We start from the raw sequence: 25,161 nt of genomic DNA, 5'->3' as shown, positions 1-25,161 counted from the left end.
ATGGTTTTGTTTGTTGTTGCTGCTGTTTTCCATAAAATGGTATTTTTAAGCCAAAAGGTGGGGGAGGAGGAAGATCCCCGGTGTACATTTTAATTAACTGAAAACCAGCATTTGTGAGCAAGAATACAGGACCAAATAAGGTACAGCCCACAACAAGGGGGTCGGCTGCAATTCACAGGACAGGATTAGAGTGTGTAAACATCAAGAAACCTCCCCCCATTAGCTATCTATTTGTGTGTTTATCTGTTCATTGTTTTTGCAAACATCCCTGTTGGAGATACAATTTTGGAGTCTAAATATTGTATTACTTCCACCTCAACATGTTCTCATTTTGCCGTATGGATTCTTTCTATGTGATAAATGACTTGTATATTCCTTTCTGGCTTGGAAAGAGCCATTCGAGGGTGAAATAACGAAACCATTAGTGGAAAGAAACCATCACCACCCCCGTCCCTCAGCACGCTTCTCCCATCACCACCAGAAGGCAGCAGGGCAAACAGATTAGGGCAAGTCTATTTTAGTTTTTCAAAGAGAAGAATTTGAAGGGTTCTTCTATCAATCACCATTAGCTAGAACCATAATATTTTCAGCCACTGCCATCCTCATTTCACTGAGCTTCTGGTTTTTGGGATATACTGTCTTCTGGGCTCATCTTAATATGTTTATACTAATCACCGTGAGAAATACTCTACGTTACACAGGGAGAGGTTGCACAGTCACTCAACCACACAAGCATGGCCCGGGAAGGAAACACACGGCAGATTTTTCTTCCAGAACTTCTGGAAGGCTGGTTCTATCACTTTTAAGTGTATAAATTAAACATCTAACTATCTGTGTTGGTAAAAAAAAATAATTCAAAATCGAGTTCCTTCCCTTTAGAGGGAAAGAAAGGTGACTTTTCATTTTCATGTTCATCTGGTGATATATCTTTTAGTGACTCATGCCCATCATGCATGTTATCCCATAAAATGTCCCCATGTCAGGCCCAGAATGCCAGGTGACACTTGGGTTGTGCAACCCAGAGTGTGGACTGTGGTTAGGGGTTGGTTCATGAAGGGCTCATTACAGGTAGGCAGTGGTGAGAGAACTACAGAAAGTATGGTGACTGGGGCGATGCTTTAGTGTTTTAACAGTGTGCACTGGTGTAACTTCCAGACATGTGGCTGGTGGTGGAGTCATCTAAATGAACAGGGCACAGAGCAATCTAGGTGCTGTCAAACTCCCACGGTGAGGCACAGGCGGCACACTGCATGTGTAGTGAGGTCATGTGCAGTAGGGCCAGGCACCTTCCCATGGTGGAGTGGTAAGGAGAATAAACTTGACCCCAGTTTGTGAAGCATGGCTCTGGTGTTCATGTCTGAACTTTCTCTCTCATCATATCCATGCATATATGTATGTATGCATATATGTATATGCACACTAACCTGGATGCTTTTCCTTCAAGGTGAAAAAAAAGAAGAAAGCCTCCTCAATTTTGTTTCTGAAAGTCCTTTAACTGTCCAATTTTGTGGAATGTACCCAGTCTTCCAGCATTGATCAGTTGAGATCCATAAGACATTTTTATCTATTTTCAATTTAACACTCACATGGATAGAGCTTACTGTGTGGCAAGAACTGTTCTAAGGGCATCTCATTCATCTCCTTCCCCTCAACTTTTGGCAGCCTTATTTCACAACACAAAAGGCTACACATTGGTCCTGCCAAAAAAAGTCTGCCATGTGGTGATTGGCTGAGTGAGCAAAGCAAAATGCCATTTCTGGCATGAACTTTCATGCCAAATTCTTACTTCTTTGAACCACACAATGACAAAATGGTTTATTGGTTTCCAATGACCCACTCATAAAAAGCAATAACCATGAGAGGTTGACATCTCTGCAGGAAGCCATCTTACACCACCCCAGAAGCCCAGAGATACTGGTACAAATACATATGCCATGACAAATGCTACTGCTCCTTTGTTTGCACGTACAGTTCATGCACGCATATCACACACATGATAGACGCAGAAAGCAAACAAAAGCGCTAGGGGCTGGTGCTGGGAATGCTTCTTAGCACACACCAAGGAGATGGCACTTATCTCAGACAAATAAGTCCATGTCCTTGGGTCAGAAATTCGCACAGACACTTGGCATAAGCATGAGCAGCTCAGGAAAGGGCAGCTGCATCAAAAAACACAAGTACCCAGATCTTATCTTTACAATTGCCTTCTGCTGTTAAGGTCACTCACTGTAATAGCGTCTGTGGCCCTCCGTCTTTCCCGGTGCAGCTCGGTACAGAATTGTCCCTTCAAAGGTAGTCTTTCCTGACAGTGAATGAGAGAAGAGAAGGGGAGAGAAAAACAAGAGAGCGGGGAGGAGGGAGCAAATGATGGCAAAAGAAGGAAGAGGAAGAGTCTTTAACTGAACTTGCCTTCAATGAATCTGCTGCAAGAGCTTCATCCACAAAATTAAGTAGAGACCATTAAGCAGGATTTAAGAATTTTACAGAATGAGCCCAAAGTCCCCATGCAACCAGTATGGCATGAGCACCCAGAAATTGGGGCTTGCCTCTGCAAATGACTGGCATGTACATTATGCCCAGTTTAAACCTGTAAGCCATTTCAACATTGTAACTTAAAGAATAGGAAAACTTCAATTAACGAGAGGGAATCCAATCAAATGGACTCCTTAATTAACTCAATTGTACAGCACAAGCTTCTCTTTGGAGACTACGACCTATGCATAATACAGATTTAGACACATTATCCTTTATCTTCTACCCCTAGAGACCTACATGATAAAAACGAATATTCATGTCCCCAAGATTCTAAACAAGACACAGAATTCTCTTTAAAAGATCTGTCACCCTCAGTACCTTTAAGCAAGAAAATGTTTTAATATACTGGAGAGCGGGGGTTCACCACTAAGGTTTGAAACCAACAGTGGCATCCATATAAACATATGGGGTTTTCTGCTTAGCACCAAGGACATCAGAAAATCCTATTTCTCAAAATATCTTAATTGGGATTCTGTTGTGTCAGTCATGAAACTGTACTTAAGCATGAGGACATAGGACTCACCCAGTGTCAAATGTCAAATTATCTTTTTTTGCTGTTACAAGTAGAGATTATCATTTTGCATAAGGCTGAACCCTTGGCTAGAGCCCAAATACCTCTGGAACCATGAGCAACTATACAGAATACACACATACTGCCCTGGTTTGAGTGTACTTCAACCCACCCTCCCACCCTCCCACACCCACCCCCACCCCCACACACACCCACATACATGCACACACACAAAGGCCCTACAGAGAGTACCACCAACAGGCAAAATGATTTGCTAAAGCCAAACTCAATTAATAAAGATATTACTTTAAATTATCTGAGAAATAAATTATATTATGGCTTGTTAATTAAATATTCAAACTGGAGGCCAGTCATACAGCTTCCTAATAAGTCTGGAGGATGAAAAAGCTAGGCTACATTTACAGAGAAGCAGGGGGTAGAACTAAGTGAAGGGAGAGAGCAACTTGTCTCACTTCTTAGAAACATTCCATGTTAAAATGGAAAACCCAAGAAAAACCACACTGTCAGCTTCTGGGCCTTGGCCCTCCCCATATAGGAAAGGAATTGTGAATGATCAGACCAACAACTTAAATGGGATCAAGTATTTCCAATTTCCGTGTCCTACAGCCATGGTGGTATACCCTTGTTTTGAAATGCGTCCTTTTTGACAGATGCATTCTATCCAATTAAAGCAAAAACTTAGGCATTCGAATCACTGGCTGTGTAAGAATAATCTGAAGACTAACAAAGTTTCAAATGTTCTTTCTAGACGTGAAGCTCTTGAGGACTTTGATGACAAAAGTGGAGCAAGTAACAGTGGCTAGTTTTTATTCGAGCAATTTTTTATTCTGCTTAACTTCAATCATTAAGTTACCAGTCGTCAGAACACAGCTGTTTTGTGAGCTAGGCCCTCTAAAAGTTAACAGCAGCAGTCCTCTCAAGTGTCAGAAAAAAAGGAAGTGTAAGAATTTTTAAAAGGCAGTATTTCGATAATGTTCCTCCAAGTACACTAGAACTTCCATGTGTTCTTCCCCAAGACCAAGTCTGAGAGTCACTGAGGTAGACCATGGCTGTGATGTCTCTGAATGGTCAAGCCTTTCTGCAAAGTCTCTCCGTGCACTGGCAGCAAGGCAATTTGAGATGTAGTCTGGGCTGGGGCTGGGTGAGGACACATAGGTGTCCTATGTGAAGAGCAAAAGACGCAGCCAACTGGAAAGGTTATGAATATGAGTAATGTTGATCTTATTGGGGGAAACAGTATACTGTCACTGTTAAATATTAGTACTTGAAGGCAGTAAACACTATAAAAGGGAAGAGTTTTAAAATTTACACACAAAACCATACACTTACGCTAGCATCTAATTTTGCCTGAAACTATGACATCAATTTGCTCATCATTCTTCATTGCTAATAGAACATCATACTCCAAACAAATACCATCTAATATTAAAAAGAAAAAAAGTCTAATGATGCCACAGAGTGGGATTTGTCAGACTGGCTTTCATTTTTATACGCAAGGGATGTTGAGCAATCCATTTCTTACAGCTAATGAAACACAATTATTTCTGCATCATGGCAGTGGTTTGCTATACATTTTTTAAAACCATCTTTTTTTTCTCTCTTTTTTTTGAGACAGGGTCTTGCTCTGTCACCCAGGCTCGAGTGCAATGGCACAATCATAGTTCACTGCAGCCTTGACCTCTTGGGTTCAAGCGATCCTCCTGCCTCAGCCTCCTGAGTAATGGGACCACAGGCAGATGCCACCATACCTAGCTAATTTCTATTTTTTGTAGAGATGGAGTTTCACTATGTCGCCTAGGCCGGTCGCAAACTCCTGGGTTCAAGTGATCCTCCCACCTCAGCCTCCCAAAGTGCTGGGATTACAGGCGTGAGCCACCACACCTGGCCTCCATCTTCATCTTTGTCTTAGCCTGACAAGCCACTAAAGTATCAGAACCTCAACTTTTTAAATAAGGAATTAGGAAAATGAGAAATTCAATACCAACAGAAAACTCATGGTTATTAATGGTTACAGAAAGAAAATGCAAACTTTCTCCCTCTGAAGATTGTGGGAAATAACTGAAAATGTTTCTGTAGCTATAGAATTAAAAAACAGGGACACTTTTAGTTTTGCAACCATTATTTGAAAGCAAATAATATCAAAGGATGTGAAAAAGAGAAAAGACACATTTATGTCTTAAATGTAAGGCAAAATACATATGAAATTCAAATTGGACAGCAGTCATATCTGGATTTCTTTGCCACTGCACATTATTTAATCAACAGTAGAATGTGCAAAATTGTAACTGAAAAGGCAATTAACTAATCATGATCTGTGACAATAAGAGGAAAAAATAAGCTAAACTGTACTCAGGCTTGAAATTTGTCAGATGACCTGTGAAAAGGTAAACTATTTGTGCAATGGTGGCAGCACCAGAATGTGTATGGAAGGCTTGCATGTCATTTTCTCCCCATCACTCAGAAGCCTGGGAGTTAATTTCACTGGGCTTCAGTGTTCTCATCTGACACTGAGTTAAATAATATCTAAATTCCTTTCCACCTTAACATCATAAGATTCTGCTACACTATTAGCACAACCACTTGACTGTTTTGATTTTTAAAAACCTAATTTACTAAACACTTTTTTGGACTACTGATCTGTTACATGGGAGCCCATTTTATTATTTTTTTAAAATTTCTGGTTGAAACCTCTTTGCAAGCCCTAATGAGTAACTAGGTTTGGGGGACAATTATCAATGGCTGCTAACACTCAAAAAGTAGGATGGCCAGACATTATGAGCCTCCAAGTGGATTATCCATTACCACCTAGGTGGCAGGTCTGCGATATATTTTATATATATATATCTCCTGAATCTAATCAAGTCCCTAGATCTAATGATTAATTTATAGGAATACAGATTTAATGGCACAACAGAGATGAAATCGGCAAAAGCCACACTGTGAGAAACTAATGGAAAAAGGGGCTCAGTTGCTTTAGCAAAAAAATTACAAGAAAAAAAAGGAGATATGAAGGAGAAATCTATATATTCAAACAGATTTGAGACATACTAACGGCAATGTATGTGCTTTATTTGGATACAGACTCAAATGAATGGTAATAAAGAAGACTTCAGGGGAAAGTGAACAGTGACCATGTGTTTAATTATTCTAAGGAATTGCCGTAATTGTATGTGTGTGAGATAAACGGTATTTTAAGACGCTCTTTTATTGATGCATGTTAAAATATTTATGAATGAAGTTATATAATATTTGGGGTTTGCCTTCAAGATAATATGGACAAAGCCTGTGGAGGGCTATAATTTTAACAAATTGGCCAAAGGTTGATAATTGCTGAAGCTGAGTGATAGGTACACAGAGGCTCATAAAACTATTCTTATTTTTGTATATGTTAGACATTTTCAATAATAAAAAAGTTTATAAGATTTTTTTTGAAAAACTACCTTTAAGGCTTCATAAGTTCTGAAAATGGTAAAGATGTTTTCAAATTTAAATATGCAGCAAAAAGTTTCTGCTACTACATAACTATAAATTTTACTCTCTGAGATAAAATGGATAAAATATCCACCAACACAATCATTGCAATTCTTTCTTTGATAGACTAGATTACCCTAAACAAAGATCTAAGAAAGTTTAGAGACTTTCATAACCAACTACCATATGTAAAAATACATCAGAATAAGAGAAAAGCAAGTTCAAAAGACTTTCACCTGTCATTCAAAAATAAAAATGCCTCCTTATAGTAAAAGGGGATTCAATAAGCATTTATTAAACACCTACCATGTGTCAAGCAGTCTTGGCACACTCCCTTATAAATATAATGCCAATGTTTCTTCTATCACATTCATCCATTGGTACACAAAATTCAACTCAATAACTACTTCAAAGACTTTCTGGAAGTAGAAATGTGAAGAATGCAAATACCAAATAAACATGTGCACATACAGAAGTAGGGGTGTATGTGTGTGTGTCAGAAACAAAGAGATATATGTGCATTCACTGTACACATGGTTCATATTCAGATACAGATTTTGTCATTCTTAGAAAAACCTTACCCTAATGTGTGGTAGCATTTAAATTAAGAGGGTTTGCATACAATGTCACTATGATCTCTAAAAATTACCAATATAGCACAAACATTAGAAATTTAACTTACTCCCATATCTGTGTATTAATTAAGCAATCTCTGTGAAAAATGAACTGTAATTTGTGAAGAGTATTAGTGGGTTGGCCTAACAAAGACCTAGATTAAGTACATTTTATCTCATACCAGAGTAAAAAGCTAGATGTCTTTTATGTATGAACCACATTTTGTCTTTTATGGTTTCATACAAAAGTAATATGCATGTACTATAATTATAAAAAGATGTTGTGATCACTGGGGGAAACTGGGTGAAGGGTACAAGGGATCTCTCTGTACAGTTTTGTATTTATTGTTGTAACTTTCTGTTAATCTATATTTCAAAACAAAAAGGTTTTTGTTTTTGTTTTAAGTAAAGCACATCAAAACTACTAACACCATTATCTGGGAATGGAGAATAAGCAGATCCCTTTTAAAACCAAAGGCTCTACTTACAGAAATCCTACCAGTACATACAATTTCTGTATGTGATCTGATCCAATTACAGAAATCTTAACATAGTCACACACTGAAGCAAATTCAGGGTGTAAGTGGCCACTGGATATATATATTTTTTAAATAGTCTCTCTCTGTAGCCCAGGCTGGAATACAGTCATGTGATCATGGCTCACTGCAACCTCTGCCTCCCGGGTTCAAGCACTCTCATGCCTCAGCCTCCTGAGTAGCTGGGATTACAGGTATGTGCCAGCATGCCTGGCTAATTTTTGTTTTTTTGTTTTTGTTTTTAGTAGAGACAGGGTTTCACCATGATGGCCAAGCTGGTCTCAAACTCCTGGGCTCAAGCTATCCACCTGTCTTGGCCTCCCAAAGTGCTGGGATTATAGGCATGAACCACCATGCCTGGCCTGCTACTGGAAATTCTGTCAGAACACTGAGAGATACTATTTCTCTCTTTCAGGGAATTACTTCAAGTTAGCAAGCTATTCATTATCCTCACATCTGCTCCTCTATGAAGCCCCACATCCCCATGGGACTGGCTTCTTTGTGCCCCATTCTTCTTCAGATGCTTACTTTGCAGAGCACCTGGACACTTTGCTGAACTTGGGTTTGCATGTCCGCTTTCTGCAGTGTGAGCTTACTGAAAGCAGGGACCCTGTCTGATTTGTCTCTGTATATCGTCAGTGCCTTGGACAGTGTTTTAGTAACAACACAGTGTCAATAAAGATTGAATGAATGAAGAATAGAAGGAAGGAAGGAGAGAAAGAAGCATGGATAGATAGATGGATATGGACCAACGGATGGAGAGATGGGCTCTCTTTTCCTTAACTGCTTATACAGGAAGATTACAAAAGCCATGTACCCTTTATCAGAAGCAACCATCCTTGTTAGGAGACCATGCCTCTCCCGGGATTCAAAATCCCCTCAACAATGGCAACTAAACATGGCTGCTGAAACTATTGGGCTCTCCTGGTCTTGAAATGGAAGGCTTTTAATTGAGTAACTGTGTGGGGGGAACAGTCTCTAGAAGAGAAAATGCCCCTTCTGAATAGGTGATGACAAAATGCTAAATGGGAAGACCATTCCACCCAACCTCCTAATCCTCTGTACCAGGAATTCCAGCACCATATACCTTTAACTGATGGGTCAGCCAAGGTGAGCTGTCCATATTACTGACTTGGAATGAGAGAAGTCAATTTGTTTCAATAGTTCTAAAGATACAAGAGGCATTACTCCCCTGATCTTCCAGCTCTGAGAGCATAGCTAAGATGGCAGGACACCAAGATGTCAAGACTTTTCCTAAGAGGTTGTCTAATACTTCCCCAGATCTCCTCCTCTGCATCAGTAGAGGAACTCCGAAGTAATTTCCAAATGCAGTCACAATGCTTCAGCCAACACACTATCAATCAGTATGCAAGCAGCCTCCAAGCAACTGATACTAACTGGTTATATCTCAACAGTTATCTTGACTAACAATGAGAGCTACCATTTAGTATGGGTCTGCTATGGAGCAAGGTGGTTTATGCACATTATTGCTATTGGAACTTGTAATGAATTTATTCATGGAAATAATGTTATAATGACCCAATTTGGTCCTTCCTCCAAAAAATCCCATTTAATCCACAATGTCCCTAACATAGAGTACTGTTATTATGGGACCTAATTACCAGGTACAATAGTTATTCCAGAGTACAAAAGAAGACACCAGGGAAGCTAGAATTCTAATATGGATTTTGAAAGCAATAGTACCTTCCACTAATGTGGGATCAAGGACACCTTCTCCCCTCCCAGTAGTACTCATCAGCTGTGCCATGTTAATAGAGAATCCTCCTGCCCTGAGCCAGAGAAGGCAACAGGAGCTCCAAGACACCTTGTTTGCCCCTCAACCCCTTCCAAACCTTCCTACCATAGACTCTAGGATGGAATGGGGTTCAGGGGTAGGAGGGTCCCGGGCTTTGGCAGTGGAGGGAAGGAGCACTGCTGAAGCCACTGGGTAACCAGCAAGTGCTGCTGTTTCTGGGTATGTCAGGCTACATCATCCAGAGCTGCTGCTGAGACACCAAGTGAAGGAAGTCGCCTGAGCACTTCTCTGGAAATGGCGTTACCTCCAAATCAGACATTTGTCTAATCATACTACTGGTTAAATAAAAGAGACACAAACTAACACAAGAACACCACTCAAGTCAGGTTTTTCCAAATGAAAAAGGAAGACATTTAAGAATGATTTGGGCAGGACTAAGCTGCCCTCCTCTTGTCAGAAAGGAAATTCTGCAACCCCAGGTAGTGCTGCACAGTTGAGCCTCCTACAACATTCATGCCCATGACCTTGGCTCAAGACGGCACAAGAGATACACAGACGCCCACAGTTGGGTTAGTGACTGGGAGAACAAAGTTTCCCGGTCCTGACCTTTTGCTCCGTGAGCTGGAAAGGGCAGCAGAGAAGCTGGAGGGAGACCTTCAGGCCCTGGAGAAAGAAAGACCTGAAGTTCGTTGTCACCATCGCAGAAGGACACACATGCTCACCACCCAAGGTGGGACCTGGACTCTCAGTTGTCTTGACCTACTTTTAAGGGGATTGGCATGCACTCATCTTGTCATAGCACTTTACTTCTCACCATCACTGATTTTTTTTTTTTTTTTTTTTTGTAATTTCTCCAAGTCCCTCAAGGGATGCTGAGAAATACTGACAATCCCATTTGGTTCATTTTTTAAATAATTATGAACTTACAGTAAGCAACACTCTAGAAGTATATGGAGGCACAGCAACATGGGCCACCCATGAGACAGTATTACCAGGGCATGAAGGCTGGCAGTTACCTATCCAGAGACATACAGAATGTGTGGCTATAGGTCACACCTTTATAGTGATCAGCTTCCTAAACCACAGTGGGTTAAGGTAGTATAACCAAAAAAATACTCGTGAGCGTTTACCACAGCCTCTCGGCATAGGATACAGAACAGAAGGGAGGCTGGAGCACAGCCTGCCAGTCCCCCACCCCGCTCCTGCTTGGTAGGGTGGACTTCCTTACTTGACTTGGATAGCTGCTCATCCTGGGAAATGCCAAGCTCATCCGACTCCCCTGACAGCTCCTTGATGAAGTTGGAAGGAAACATTCCAGTCTTCCCGTTGAGAACACCTTCCCACCATCCTTCCTCTACCTGCAGAGATACAAACAAAAGAGCAGAGATGCAAGGGTCAGGTTAGACATGGTGGTTTCCAATTTTGCTCCCGTCTGTATGGTATAGCATGCAGAGCCCACGCAGGGAGACTAGATGGCTTTAAAGTTAACAGGGAACAAGAAAACAGACCACATAGAGCCTTGAGATTCAGGCTAAAGAAGGGGGTGTTTACCTGGGGTCCATAAATGCAAACAGACAAAATTAATACTTCATTTTCATTGGCCTCTAACTGAAATTTGGCATCTGCTTTGGTTATGAATGTAGGGTAGGTAACACATCAATATTAGAAGGACCTGTGACTCATCACCAAACAAACCACAGATATTTTCATATCACATCATAGATGCTATGGGTATCTCAAAATATCTTTTGTGCTCATTGCTGCTTTGAAATGGTGATAGTTATTACACCTACTGGGAGATCTTTGCTATTTAGTCTATTAATAAGGATACCTATAGATTACTATATCAAAATTTGGTTTTAAAATAATTTAATAACTATTTCAATATAAATCGTTCCCTTTATAATCCTATGTGTTTTATTTTATGCATTTAAAACCATTATCTAAAAACTGAGAATGGCTTCCCCAGACTACCAAACTAACTAAACAGCTTAAAAAATATAGTTAAAAATTTACCTGTAGGCTAAGAACTCAATCAGAAAGTATAAGAGCTTCCTGTACATTTCTGAAGGGTTCTAGATTACCCTAAGATGAACTGAAAGCAGGTAGGGAGGTAGGAAGGGTAGCGAGACTATGATATCTGAGTAAGGAGTGAAGGCTGAATCGGGGGAGCAGTGAGAATGGATGAGGCAGATTTGGATTAGAGGCCCTTTGAGGTCTGAGCTGGCCTTGAGTGATCAACTAGCAGGGATGGGTGACAGAAGGGTAAAAAAATTGTCCCTGCATTTTGTAATAGAGCCACTAGTAGAATAGCAGAAGTCAGAATAGCAAACTGGCTTCTTAGAGGAAAATAAGGGCAGTTTGAAAACAAGCAAGTATTAAGTTATAAGCAGTATGGTGGGGTATAATACAACCTTTGGAATTGTTTTACCATGTACACATACAGACAGTCTCCAATTTACAATAGGTCGACTTAGGATTTTTGACTTTATGATGGTGCAAAAGTGATATGCATTCAGTAGGAACCATACTTCAAATTTTGAATTTTGATCTTTTCCTAGACTAACAATAGGTAGTACAATACTTCTATAATGCTGGGCAGCGGCAGCAAACCTCAGCTCCCAGTAAGCCATGTGATCACAAGGGTAAACAACCGACACTCTTCAGTATGCTGTGTTGCCAAATGATTTTGCCCAACTATAGGCTAATGGAAGTGTTGTGAACACATTTAAGGTAGGCTAGGCTAAGCTACGCTGTTTGGTAGGTCAGGTGTATTAAATACATTTTCAACTTATGATATTTTCAACTTATGATGGTTTATTGGGACATAATCCCATTGTAAGTTGAGGAACGTCTGTATTACCAATCCAAATTAATAAATATAACTTAAAAGTTAAAATAATTTAAACAAAAAAGAAAAAGAAACTTTGAGTCAAAAGTCCAGTTCAAATTTTGTCTGTCCTGAAACTTAGCAGTTGTGTGACTTTATTCAAATTTGTCCTACCAAAATGAACCCCGTTTTATTCCCATCTGCATGATGGGAATAATTAACACACTTCACAGTTGTCATCTTTAGGACAGCATCTCAATCTGTGTTAGAGGTATATATGCATTACTAATCTTCACTAGGGGCTGCAGGACATAGAACTGTATAGGACATGTCCTTAGTTTTCCTCAAGAGGTGAATACCAAGATAGAAAGGTGTGACTAAACATTAGCAATGCAAGGTAAATAGATGAGAAAAGACCATGACTTAGCACACATCAAACTTGTTACACAAAGTTGAGCTCACTGAGATCTGCGGTGCTAAAGGAAGGCTTTGAGAAAAAAGAAATCAAAATTAAGGTAGGCTTTTAGAAGAAGAAATGGCAGCCATACTTAGGGGACAGGTGTGTATGAGAAAGGGGGCTGCTGATGGAGCCTGTGGAATGGAGATAACCTGAACAATATGTTTAGAGCACTTATAAGGAAATATGTGCGATACAGACTCGCAGAGTGGCAATTACATTTGCACGATCACAAAATCTTCGGGAGAGAATCCAGATGACGGCATCCATGCACAACTGTCCCAACGACTATTTGATACCAAATCGTGGCATTTCACAGCATTTCCACTGAAATCATTCCATGTTTCTATGCCAATTCAACTGACACATATTATTTTTTCAAGGAGCTTTTTATAGGCTTAGATGGTTAGGAAGATTCACCATGAGTCTCAGTATCAATCATCACAGGATTTGTTGAGCAGAGTCCTTTGTGCTGGTACTGAATAAGAAACCAGAAAATGACCCTCTCTCTCCCAGGAGTCACAGTGCAGGAGAGGAAAATCAAGGGCACAAACCACAAATGAGCAGTCCCTGGCATAATTCCCAACAGCACGGGGTAGCTGGGCCAATTCCAACCCACTTAGTTTGAAGATGTCTGGAACATTCCTATTCCTAGTAATAAGTGGCTCCTGCCCAAGATCCCTGAGGGAAGCCATCCTGATGTGTAGGAAAAGCAGGCTGTCTGCTGGGAAAAGAGACGTATCTTCACCTCACCACACCCCCAGATGCCTGTATCACTGTCAAAAGCACAGTCTGAGAGGAGTGGCCTATGGGAAAATGGCAGAGGTCTATCATTAGCCACACAGTAAGTGGAGGGGCAAACAATAAAACCACTGCTCATCGCCTGGGCACACACTTCCCATCACAGGCGCACCATGGGCAAGATGCTCATTTCTCTGTGAGCTGGAGCCCTTCATGAGGATGGTGTGGGTGGCCCCAGTACCAGTGAGAGTCGTTCAGTACTATTTCCTTCTATAACCAGGCCAGCTATTTTGGTCTTGAGACTGAGGTTGGAGACAGGAGAAAAATGATACCTCACACTATCCCTCTTCAGAGATATTCTAGTTCAACTTCCTGCATAAAGATGAGGACATGGACACTGCCATGTGATTTCATTCATTCATTCATTCATTCATTCACTCATTCTAAGGGTAAAGCACAGTGCCTCACACATTGAATGAATGAATGAATGAATGAATGAATGGCAGGGACATTATTGGGAAAAATCCCCCATGGGACCTATAGAGCCCTGATTTCCCCCACAGAAAAAGGTTTCCTTCCTGTGAGGAGCAAAAGGAACTGAAAGATCCTAACTATATTCGCCACTGTTCTTAACTAGGTACTGCCACACCCAGGTCTGTGTGGTCCTCCCAATTCCACCAATTCTACCAATATTTAGTGAGCACCTATCTTGCACTGCCCCAGTACCTGGAGACAGATTCATTGCTGAACAAAACAGATAAGGACTCCATCCTTGAGAAGTTTCCAACAAGAGAGAGGAAGTTACAGAGCCTGAATGCCCCATGCCCCTGCTTAGAAATTAAGCTTACTTACGTTTGCATTTCTATAGTTAAGAAAAGAAAGAAATGCATTTCTTTGTAAGAAAGTAGGGATTATGAATACCACACCAAGGGCTTATAACTTCCACCCCAAAGAAAGGACAATAATAAAAGGGGGCAGATGCCCATCTTCTCCCTTCCCCACTCATAAACAGTCTTCTGCAGGCCTTGGCTCTAGGCTGAGAACAAATCCCACCTGTGTCCCTCTATGACCAACCCAGCCAGCTCTGGAGCCCTCTGATTAGTTTTGCTTCTTCTAGAACTTCATATAAATGTGCTAAGATACAATTTCACTGTGCCCCAAGAGTGAATCTCACCTTTGGCCCAGAGCTGGAAGCAGAGCAGCTTACACCTGGTAGTGTTTGAGAACGACAGGATAAAACCACTTCAACAGTTTCTATCTGAGGGCCTTGAAATTTTCATGTCTTTACAATCAACAGCATCTAAGTGGGTTCAGGGTCCAAGGAAGTAGTTTTTAAATCTTAGTCCTGTCAGAGATTGGGCAAACACCTGGGTGAACTTCAATACTCCCATCCCCACTCCTTCTTGCACCCCATTTGTAAGGCATTAAAGAAGTCTGTGACTGAAAAGATAGCATGCTACCTGTGAGTACTTGGCTATTCAGACCAGTTCCTATTTATCACCCCTGAAGTTTTACCTGTCAACTGGACTAAGAAGGGGAACAGAGGCTTTACCAGGTCTACAGTCTACCGAAGGGCACAAGTAGCAAGACAGAAAAAATTCATCTAAGGACGACTATAGCTTTTTTTAATCCAATGAATACTTTGATACACAAACCCCAGTCAGAAGCACACTGGAGGGGTGGGTTTGAGGGAAGCCTGGGGTTAGGGGGATGCACACAGGCAAATGAAGTCAGCTTCATTGTTTCAAGAGCTGTTTTACCATTCTTCCCATAAAAGAAAAGTGACACATCAAAGTCTAAGGAAAGGCCCACACCTTAATGTTGCTAAAATTTTCCTCAAATTTTTTTCAGAAGTAACTGAATGAAAATTATAATACTGTTCCTTTCTCTTAGTTGTGAAAGGCAGGGAAAGGTGTTTTGAGAATTTTTAAAACACTAGAAAAATGTTAAGATAGCTTTTAAAGCTTTTTTAAAATTGAAGTATAATTTACATAAATGCACAGAACTTAACAATACAAGCTGACTAGTTTTGATAAATGCTCATTGGAGCCAACGCCTCTATTAACATACAGAGCATTTTCATCACTCCAGAAAGTTCCCTGTGCCCCTTCCTAGTCAATCCACCTCCAAGCAATCATTAATCTGATTTCTATCACCTTTGATTCATTTTACTTCTTCTAGAACTTCATATAAATGTGCCGAGACATAATTTTAACTTTTTAAATACTGTTGAAAATACAAACTGTTTCTGGTAAACATGTTTTTCTATCAGTAGAATCGGTGAAAAAAAGTATATCTTTAAGGGGGGCATTTCCTGAAGGCATAAACACCTACATTATTTTCAATTTCAGAGGATGTGAGAAAGCTGGCTATGTCAAATATAAACAAGCATTATCTAGGTCCTAAATGGCTGGACCAATGTTTTCCCCCAGTTCCTGTGTAGTTCATTGTATGATTACCTCTTTCTGGCTGGGCCAGAACATTCCAATCACATAGGGAAGTTGATTTTCATTCCCTCCCCTCACTTTTCTGAGAACAAGGCTATTCTACATGAGAGGGCGCCCTCCGAGAGAAATCTGTAGAGTAACTGGAAGGGAAGTCATTTAAGAAAACATATACAATTTCTATTTAAGACTTAGGCCAACTGCCCAACAAGACAGAGCAACATCCATTATTTTTCATCAGAGTGGAAAGGGTTTCTGGTAGAGCTTTTGGAAACTTCCTTCAGCAGTGCTTGATAATCTTGTCCTTCAAAAACAGCTACAGGTCCCCAAATTCCTAAGTGAGTCCAATGCTAAGGTCTTTCTATCATTCCAATTAAAAAATATGAATAAATGGTAACACAAGCCAGCAAGATAACCTTTCTGATGAATCAAGATCCTCAAGTTTTCTCCCATCACTATTTCCAGGTGAGAAAATGGTTATGGGGATATATTCACCTGGGAAATCCCTAGATTAGGAATCTTTAAACAGGTGCTCCTTTGAAAGTTCAGTGTGGCCAGCGCTATAACTTTGATCTCAACCCCATTTCATTGCATCCACCAGCACCTGCTTTCTATAACCTATACCTGTCCCAAAGGTTCACAGGTCCTCCCCTACTGCAGAGCAAGGCTCTACTAACACCATGTCCTCCTTCCTCCAGCACCTAACAAAAATACCACTCACCATTTGCATATTCAGTTGAAATCTCATCTATTCTACAAAGCATCTTCTTCACCTTCTGTGACTACTCCTATTTTTATATTCCTCTCTTATTCGTCAATGCCATCATTTGCCACTTTGGTAACATCTTGGGTGGACAGTTACCTTAACTGTGTATATCTTGCCCTCCCTCACTAGACTTAACATGTTTCAAGAGACAGGTTCTATTCAATCTCTGAATCTCAGTAAACACAGTTTCTCTCAGAGTGTAAGCACTGAAATATTTGATAAATCCCACAGCTATGCAAATCTATTATAAATACCTTTAAACTTGCAAATATGTTACTTTTATATGATTGTGGCCTGTTTTGTATACTGATGATTCAAATCTAATCAACTTTCTCTTCTAAACACGGCTTCCTTCTCCTTAATATGAATGTTTTACCATCTCTGCACATTAGGAAATCAGAGGTGTTCATGTAAACATGTAAAAGTTATTTGGAGAAGTAATTGTAGAACAGCCCAAGCTCTATGGATTATCAAATTCCAATAAGTAGATATTTTATATTTATTTATTTATTTATTTTTTGCAAAGAGATATAAACCCTTCTAAAGCAAGGTGATATCTTAACAGGTAAGAACTTCGGTATGCTTCGATCACCTATTAACTGATCAGCGTTTGAATAAACTTGACTTCCCATGGGCAAAAAATGACATGAGGATGGACTGCCTATCCACATCCACAAAAGTTGTCTGACTGATTTAAAGTTTTGATGAAGTTCAAGGGCCTATTTAACTCTAGCTAAGTGTACCAAATCTTCTATGGGCACAAGAAGGAAGATGCAGAAGTACTTCAAAAATGGAAGTTATCATCTTTGCAAGCCACAAAACCAGGTTAGGCTTTAAGCCAGCCTGACTGGGGGCCACTGGGAAAAGTAACCATAAAGAACACATAAAAACAAGAATCTTTGAACATCCCTTGAGCCATGACTGAGAGACTGGCTAAGACCAAGCTAATCCAACACAAGAGGAAAAGTGGCTCCTTTCCCAGGCTCTAGATAACATAGAAAAACAAAGTGGCTTCGGCCAGGTGCGGTGGCTCACACCTGTAATACCAGCACTTTGGGAGGCCAAGGCGGGTGGATCACAAGGTCAGGAGATCAAGACCATCCTAGCTAACATGGTGAAACCCCGTCTCTATTAAAAAAGATACAAAAAAAATCAGCCAGGTGTGGCGGCAGGCACCTGTAGTCCCAGCTACTCAGGAGGCTGGGGCAGGAGAATGGCGTGAACCCGGGAGGCAGAGCTTGCAGTGAGCCGAGATCACGCCACAGAACTCCAGCCTGGGTGACAGAGCAAGACTCCATCTCAAAAAAAAAAAAAACAAAGTGGCTTATACACTTTTCAAATACAACAACAACAACAAAATAACAACAACAAAAAAACACATCATAGGCCAAAAAGCCCATATAAAAATTGCAGGGGCCTTCAAATGCTATTTCTCCTGTAAATCTCATTCACATGCCATCTCTGTTCTTCCTATAATTAGAACTTTGCCTGTATTTATTTGTCTTCTCCATTCAGGATAAAAATGACCCAGTGTGTATTCACAATGATTTCTTTAAAAATATCAATCCAGGAATTCACAGCCTGCTACTTTCCTTTTGAATTGGCAGTCTGGTTCCTTTGGGTTCACAACGATGATTTCTTTTCGCAGCACAACCATCACTCTCCAGCCAGGAGCTAGAAGCATGGCAGGTGCTTTCTTGGCAGGCACCTTGCTTTGCCAACTCCACTATGCCCACACTGCCCTGAGCACTCCCTTCCTTCCCTAAACCATGCTTTGGAGGCTGGCTCAGGCTGAGCAGTCAGGGCTGGTAGACTCGCTCCTGCCAGATGAGCAAGCTGTTCACCCGACCAAGGGTCAAAGTTGTTTCTACCTAAATCTGCTTAAGTCTCTTGCTCATTAGTGGTAGCACACATTTGGTTAAATTGCACAAAAATATACAGGTGTGAAGAGAAAGAGTTGGTGGTGAGGAAGGATAAAGGTAACGATCTGAAGGTTTTAAAAAAAACCGTTGCCACATTTGGTGTGAAGGAGACAACTAAAGAAGGTAAGGGGTGAGCGGTGGCAGGGTGCGGCTCTAGAACTTGAGAAGGAACCCAGTGGGAATCATCGAGGATGCACCATGGATGCAGAGATAGATGGAACTCAAACCAGCAAACCCATATTTAGGGAAGTGGCCTTGGCCCTATGTCATAAGATTGTATTGATAAATGATGAACGAATATTCATTTTGATATTTTAAGCTAAAATTAGATATTAAGGCAGATGTTTTAGGACTTTAGGATTCCCTACTTGATTCAACTCTTTCAAAAAAACTAGTCCGTAAATTCAAAATCCTCCTAAGGCTTATCTATCGGGGCAAAAAGAGAAAAAAAGTGTGTGTGTGTGTGTGTGTGTGTGTGTGTGTGTGTGTACAGCTTTGCAAAATTAGAGAAATCCATCTATTAATCAATAAAATTATACACATACAATACATGTTATATTTTATTAATAGATTAATCCTACAGTATTGCAAAACTATTATGTTCTTGCCTTGATCTGTCTCTGTGATTTAGGGGTTTTTGTTTATTGCCTTTTCTGTTTATTTTTAATCATCAGTGGAATTAGAGAAGAGCTATCATTAGCATTTATATAACATTCACTACAAGAGAAAAGGACAGATTTTATATTATACAGTGACAAGGGCCCAGTCTCTGCAATATAACAAGTAAACTGGAACAATGGGGAATTTTTGATGATATTTTAAAACTTTGGATTAAAAGGCCAGCCTTTACACATTTTGTTTTATGTAAATATCATAGACTATATGGTTATTTTTTCCTTTTTCCTACTTGAAGCAAGTCCAGAATGACGAGCAGGATTTAGCTAGCAGTGAATAATAGAAAGGAGGCTGGTATTGTAGATGATGGCAAAGGCCTATCAGCCTCTAGGCAAATCCAGTAACAGCTCTGCCAGTGCTCCTCTCTCTCCTTTATGCAATCAACATTCAGTTTCTCTGCAGCCAACAGGCAGGCAAAAGTGAGCAATATTTCTGAGAAATGTATTAATCATTTTCCTTGTCTTGACTTGTGGTTTTTCTTAATGCATTATTACAACATTAAAAGAAAAGTCATCTTCTATGACAGAAGCATTTTCAATTCTTGTTCCCTTTCAGTATTTGATCACAAGCATATAGATATATTTTACATGGTTTTATCCTAGTGTATGCAGTTTTGTGTTCTGATTTGTTCAATTTGCAAAAAAACTATTTTTGTATTTCCATTGATTCATTTACTTATTCAGCAAGCATTTATTAAAGTGCATATTAGGTTTCAGGCACTATTCCAGGTACCACAAATATAAAAATAGACAAAAATCAGGTCCCTGCCATTGAAAAGCTCTCAGCTTAGTAGAATATAACAGATAATTACAATGCAAAGTATCATAACAAATACATATTTAAAAACCTGTGTTTACCATCTTAATGGCTTCACAATGTTTTACCTGGAAAATACACCTTAATTTTCCTTCTTGATTATTTTTCATTATCACAAATACTGCTGTAATTAACACGTTTTACATGTTTCTTCTATCATCAATCAGTTTCTGTGGATAAATTCTCAGGAACGAGATCACTGAGTCAAAAAGTGTTATTCAGATATTTATAGCTCTTGACATACCTTGCCAAATAGCTTCAAATAAGGATAACACAGACATACAAATTCACCAGTTCTTCTACGCCTTGCCAACAGCCTTACCACTAAATATTTTCTTCGGATTTTCATAAGTAAAAACCCATTATTGTCTTAATTTGTATTTATTTAATTAATAGCCGAGCAGAACATTTTCTTGTGGTTAAGATATTTTTCTCCGTCTGGGTTCTGTGTTTATGGCAAATTTATCTATAATTTATCATTGTTATAAGAGCTTCCTAATATTTTCACATACTACATATATAATAACTTTTGTCATAATTTATTGCAAATGTTTTCCTATTTATTGTTGTTTTTCTTTAGCTGGACTAGCTTCAATTCATACCAAAATCTTAACCATTTTTCTTATTAGTCACATCTGTTTATTTTTTCTTCTGGAATTTCTTTTCATGGTTATAGCCTTAAGAAATTTGTCATTCTACCACTGAAATAAATGTTCTCTGTTGTCCATTCATTTTTTTCACTCATTTAACTTTCAATAAATGTCTTCTATGTGCCCTGCTTGCCACCAGGGGTAAAAAAGGATGAATGACATGTTAATTATCCAAAATTTGGAAGTAGGTAAAAGGGGTTCCTGCATGCCCTCCCAGTGCCACACTGGGGACCCCATTAATTGCTTCTGGAGGGACATGTATCTCTGCTTGGCACACTATTTACTATTTATGAGGCTAGTTTACAACTCTGTTACTGTGGATGTTAACTGGTGAAAACTGAGAGCACTGCAAATGATTCCTGCCAGGTAGTAACAAAAATAAATTTTGACGAGCAGAAATGCAAAGGATTTGTACCCTAAAAAAGATAACCTCAAAGGTTACAGTTTTATTGCACTGTAGGGCACTATGTAGTTATGCATGTAACTTAGCAATCTTAAATATTTTTTTTCAGTCATTATCTTTGTTCTTTCACAATTCTCTTCAGGCCAGCCTTACCATCTTACAGATCCCTTCATTAACGAGTTAAATAAAACTCTGGCACAGGCTCACATTAGGTTATGTATGAGTTAGGAAATCTGGCTTCTAGCATCACCCCTGCCACTTCCACCCACATGACAGTTCCCTTAAGGTCCTCCTCAACTTCTAGCTTCCTTTTCTATGAATTATGGGTTTCTGTAAGGTCAGAGAGCATCAGCAAACAATAAGCAATTAGAAAACTGTGTTTCTACATATAGATACAACCGTTGAATCAGAATGAATGATAAGGTTCTAAGACTAAAACCCAGGATCCCTTGGGCCTAAGGGAATCTGGAGGGACATTTCACTAGCAGGAACAAGAGAATGTGGTACAGCAGGAAGAGTGAGGGTCTCCAATCACAGGGACCAGGCTTGGCCGTCAACCCTGCCTCTTCTAGGGTCTCTTGATCCTCCTTCCTCATCCCACACAATAAATTGTGTGGGCTGAGGAAATGGGCTAACGCTTAAAGAACTTTGTCACATCTGCTACATACTACGTCTTCTAAGAAATTTCACTCCTTTTTTTTGCCCTCTAAATCCACAATGTCCCCCACAATAAATACTAAATCCATGCTCTAAAGATGGATCTGGGTCACTCTGGATACCCAGAGTCTATGATCAATTCAAGTAGAAGAGAAACTTGGTGGCACCGGGTTGGAAATTTCAGAGGTATTTAGTAAGCTGTGTCAGAGACAATGCTTTCCAATGGCCCCAGGTTTGAACTCAGCTGGCTTGGGGGCATTCCTCTGGGGAAAGCCATTTTCTCAGACAGGAGACTCAACTAGAGGATCCCTAATTTCAAGACCAAACAGCCTGTGAGTCTGCAGCAAGGCGTTTTCATGGGTGGGTAAGCAGTGACTATGACAGCCCATTCGAGGCCACTGCACTGCCCGGCCGGGTTGCTTACCTCTCCTACCACCTCTATGATGTCACCAACTTTCAGCTCAAGTTCATCGTCATTCTGGGGCAGGTAGCTGAAAGCCACCTGGCACCGGCGCCTCCGTCGCTCGCCTGGATGGGAAAAGCAAAATATTTAGAGACAGCTCTTCTCCCCAAATTAGATTTTTAAAGAGAGGCTTCCTAGGCATGCAGGCAAATTAAGCTGACTTGTCTCAAATAGCTCTCTGGGACATGGCTAGAGGCACGGCAGCCCCGGTCTCTTAGAGAGAGGCAGTAGAAAGCAGAGCAATGCTTCTTGGTCTTTTAAAAGCTGCTGGGTCAGAAAGGCATGGATATGAGAAACCGATCCATTGGTGCAGAAGGCAAATACCCCACCCCTGAAGCACTGGAGCACAGTGTTGCCTTAAACGGATTTCCATGGATGGGGCTTTATATTTGCTGCTATTGATTTTTAATGGAAGCTGATGTGATGTGGTAGAGAAAAAAGAATGGTCTGCTTCTAACGCTAGCAAGGCAGAGGGGATTTTTCTAAATGTGCAAAGGAAAGATAAACTATCCTGGGCTTTTTCTTACTAATCATCACCCTTTCAACATACGGGAACTCAAGCCTGATAAGTGAAGGCTGATTAGATTTCAGCCTGCTCTTGGTACCATTTCAAATGCCCCACAGGATTCAACAAATCCACTTCTGTCCTATTCCCTCTGTCCCAGGGGATCCATTAACAGGATCCCTGGCTGCTTACACAGAACCAAGCCAGACAAATCAAGATAAGAGTCAGGGCCACACTTCACTCGACCAGAGGACACTCAAGGTTACAACATCTCACTCACCCAGCGTGGCCCATCTGGGAGACCCTGGCTTAGAGCTGGTTCAAGTACAGACACAACTGTCCACAGCACATCCACACCACAGACGTGCACTATGTGGAGAAAGAACATGTATAGGGGTAAGCGTGAGACAGACAGACAGACAGACAGATGGACGGACAGTGGAGGCCCAAGCCAGGGAGGCGGATGGGAGATAGGAAGTGAGACCAACATTGCTCAGAAGTTTGTCACTAATGGCTGACTGCCTCACACCATTCCTTCATGCCACTGCATGGCCTAGAAAACCAAAGGGATCAATGACTTCAAAGAAACACATTTAGAAATGCTTAAATTATTTTTGGGCACTGCCTACAGGGATTCTTTTTCTTTTCTAATCTTTTCTCTGAGAAAGGAAGTCCATGCAGAGGTGATGAGAGGGCACATTAAGGCCCCGATGCAGGATGACATCATACAAAGGGGAAGGTCTCTGTGCTACATCGGATGTGTGCCCTGATCAATATATTTCAAAAGCCAGCGGCCTAGTTCCCTCTGTTCCATTTTTCTCACCTGTACCTCACTAAGCAAGAACAGAGTTGAATAGAGGGAAGAGGGCAGAAGTTCAGAATCGGTATGTTGTCTAATCACATCTTTGGTGACTCCACAAATATTCTCCACCCTTCTGTGCAAAATTACAAGCCTCTGGGTCTTAAGAACAAACACAGCGCTTCCAGGCCAATTCCTAGGTGCTGATGGCACTGTCAACAGGCTAAGTAGTGCAACCCCAAGGAGGGCTTGGCACTCCCTAGGACAGAGGGCCCACTCCAACTTGCTTTTCCAAGGAGGAAAGTCAGGAGGAATGGGTATTCCGACGCAAAGAACACCACCACTATTCCATGGCTTCCCACACAATGGAAGGCAAATCAAGTACTCTGTACCAAAAAAGATATGGATTTCTCATTCTAGCAAAGAAAGTCTATATTACAGAGCAATCTTGGTACCCCATTCCTGACCCCTGCAACTCCCCTGGCCCCATAGATACTTCTTAAGATGAAGTTCTACTATCAATCTTTAAAGGGCTTTCATTTGCTAGATGTTATGTTAAAAGCAAACTCTGCAGACACAAATCTGAACATGAAACAAGTGAAATGACAAACGTCTGAAAACCAACACTCACAACCACAGAAGTCAAAGTCCTCACCAAAGTGACTTCAAATAACACCATCTGAAGATCTAGTGTTAGCTGAAGCCATAAAACTTACAGTTGTATGTAAGTTCATATCTTCAAAAAACCCTCTGTAAAAAGTAGCATCTGATCCAACACTGCACAAATGGCAAAGGAGAGTGATCTACTCTTAGAGAAAAGACAGGACCTGAAACAGAATAATCAGACTGCTCTTAAACCAAATATCTGCATCGGACTTCCATAAAGGCCTGCCTGGTGTCAGAAGAATGATGTCTTCGCTAGTTTCTCTCTGCCAGGCTAGTCCATCCTTCTTAAGAGCCTCATGACTATTACTCTTTTGGTGGCATAAAGTCCTATAAAACTCACTGCCAACATTCTAAGAAGAGTAAGCCTTACAGAGGGCACAGGGGAGGGACCCAGAGATGGCTGGTGGTAAAGATCACCTGACCTGACGCCAAGCACAGTCATTCGCCCTCGCATTGGGATAGCTCACAATCACTTCCGATATCCATCATCCTCTCCTCCTGCCAACCACATGAGTTAAAAAATAAAAGCCAGAATGGGCAATCATTTTGCAAATGAGGAATCCAGGACTCAATGACTTACCCCAGGTCACCAAGCTAGTAAGTGGCAGCATTTCCTTAGCCTAAGTTCATAGTTCTCTCTCTAGTGCTGGATAAACTAATTCAATTCACGTTTTGTGCCAAATTCTTTGCAATCTGTACTCAACTGCTTCCTACAACACTGTACCACATCACTTAGATCTCTGCCATGGATCTCTCATCACAGAGAGCCCCAAACTCCTGGAATGCTGCTTTTCGAGGCCTCAACTATAGCTTGTCACGGATTTGAATTTGTTTGTCAGTACCACCTGACCTACAACCCAGTTCAAGGGGGATGCTTGAAGTTGGGAGAAATTGTATTTCTGTTGCATTCATCCATCTTAAAC

General features: G+C 40.6%; 1 protein-coding gene across 4 annotated transcripts in view; it reads right to left on the bottom strand.

Annotated features, from left to right (window-relative positions):
* The window catches only part of SH3KBP1 (SH3 domain containing kinase binding protein 1), a 355,677-nt gene that overhangs the window by 154,307 nt on the left and 176,209 nt on the right, over positions 1-25,161 (bottom strand). For all 4 annotated transcript variants that reach the window (XM_007991227.3, XM_007991229.3, XM_037986385.2 and 1 more), the window contains 2 exons: positions 22,230-22,333; positions 10,673-10,802 (listed from right to left, as the gene is read on the bottom strand). In XM_007991227.3, the coding sequence (XP_007989418.1) occupies positions 10,673-10,802; positions 22,230-22,333 (234 nt within the window). The remainder of the gene's footprint in view (positions 1-10,672; positions 10,803-22,229; positions 22,334-25,161) is intronic.

This window comes from Chlorocebus sabaeus, chromosome X (genome assembly GCF_047675955.1).
Source record: "Chlorocebus sabaeus isolate Y175 chromosome X, mChlSab1.0.hap1, whole genome shotgun sequence".
In the NCBI taxonomy this organism is placed as follows: domain Eukaryota; kingdom Metazoa; phylum Chordata; class Mammalia; order Primates; family Cercopithecidae; genus Chlorocebus; species Chlorocebus sabaeus.
The sequence above is the reverse complement of the archived record's forward strand: the minus strand, read 5'-3'. Positions and strand labels throughout refer to the sequence as shown.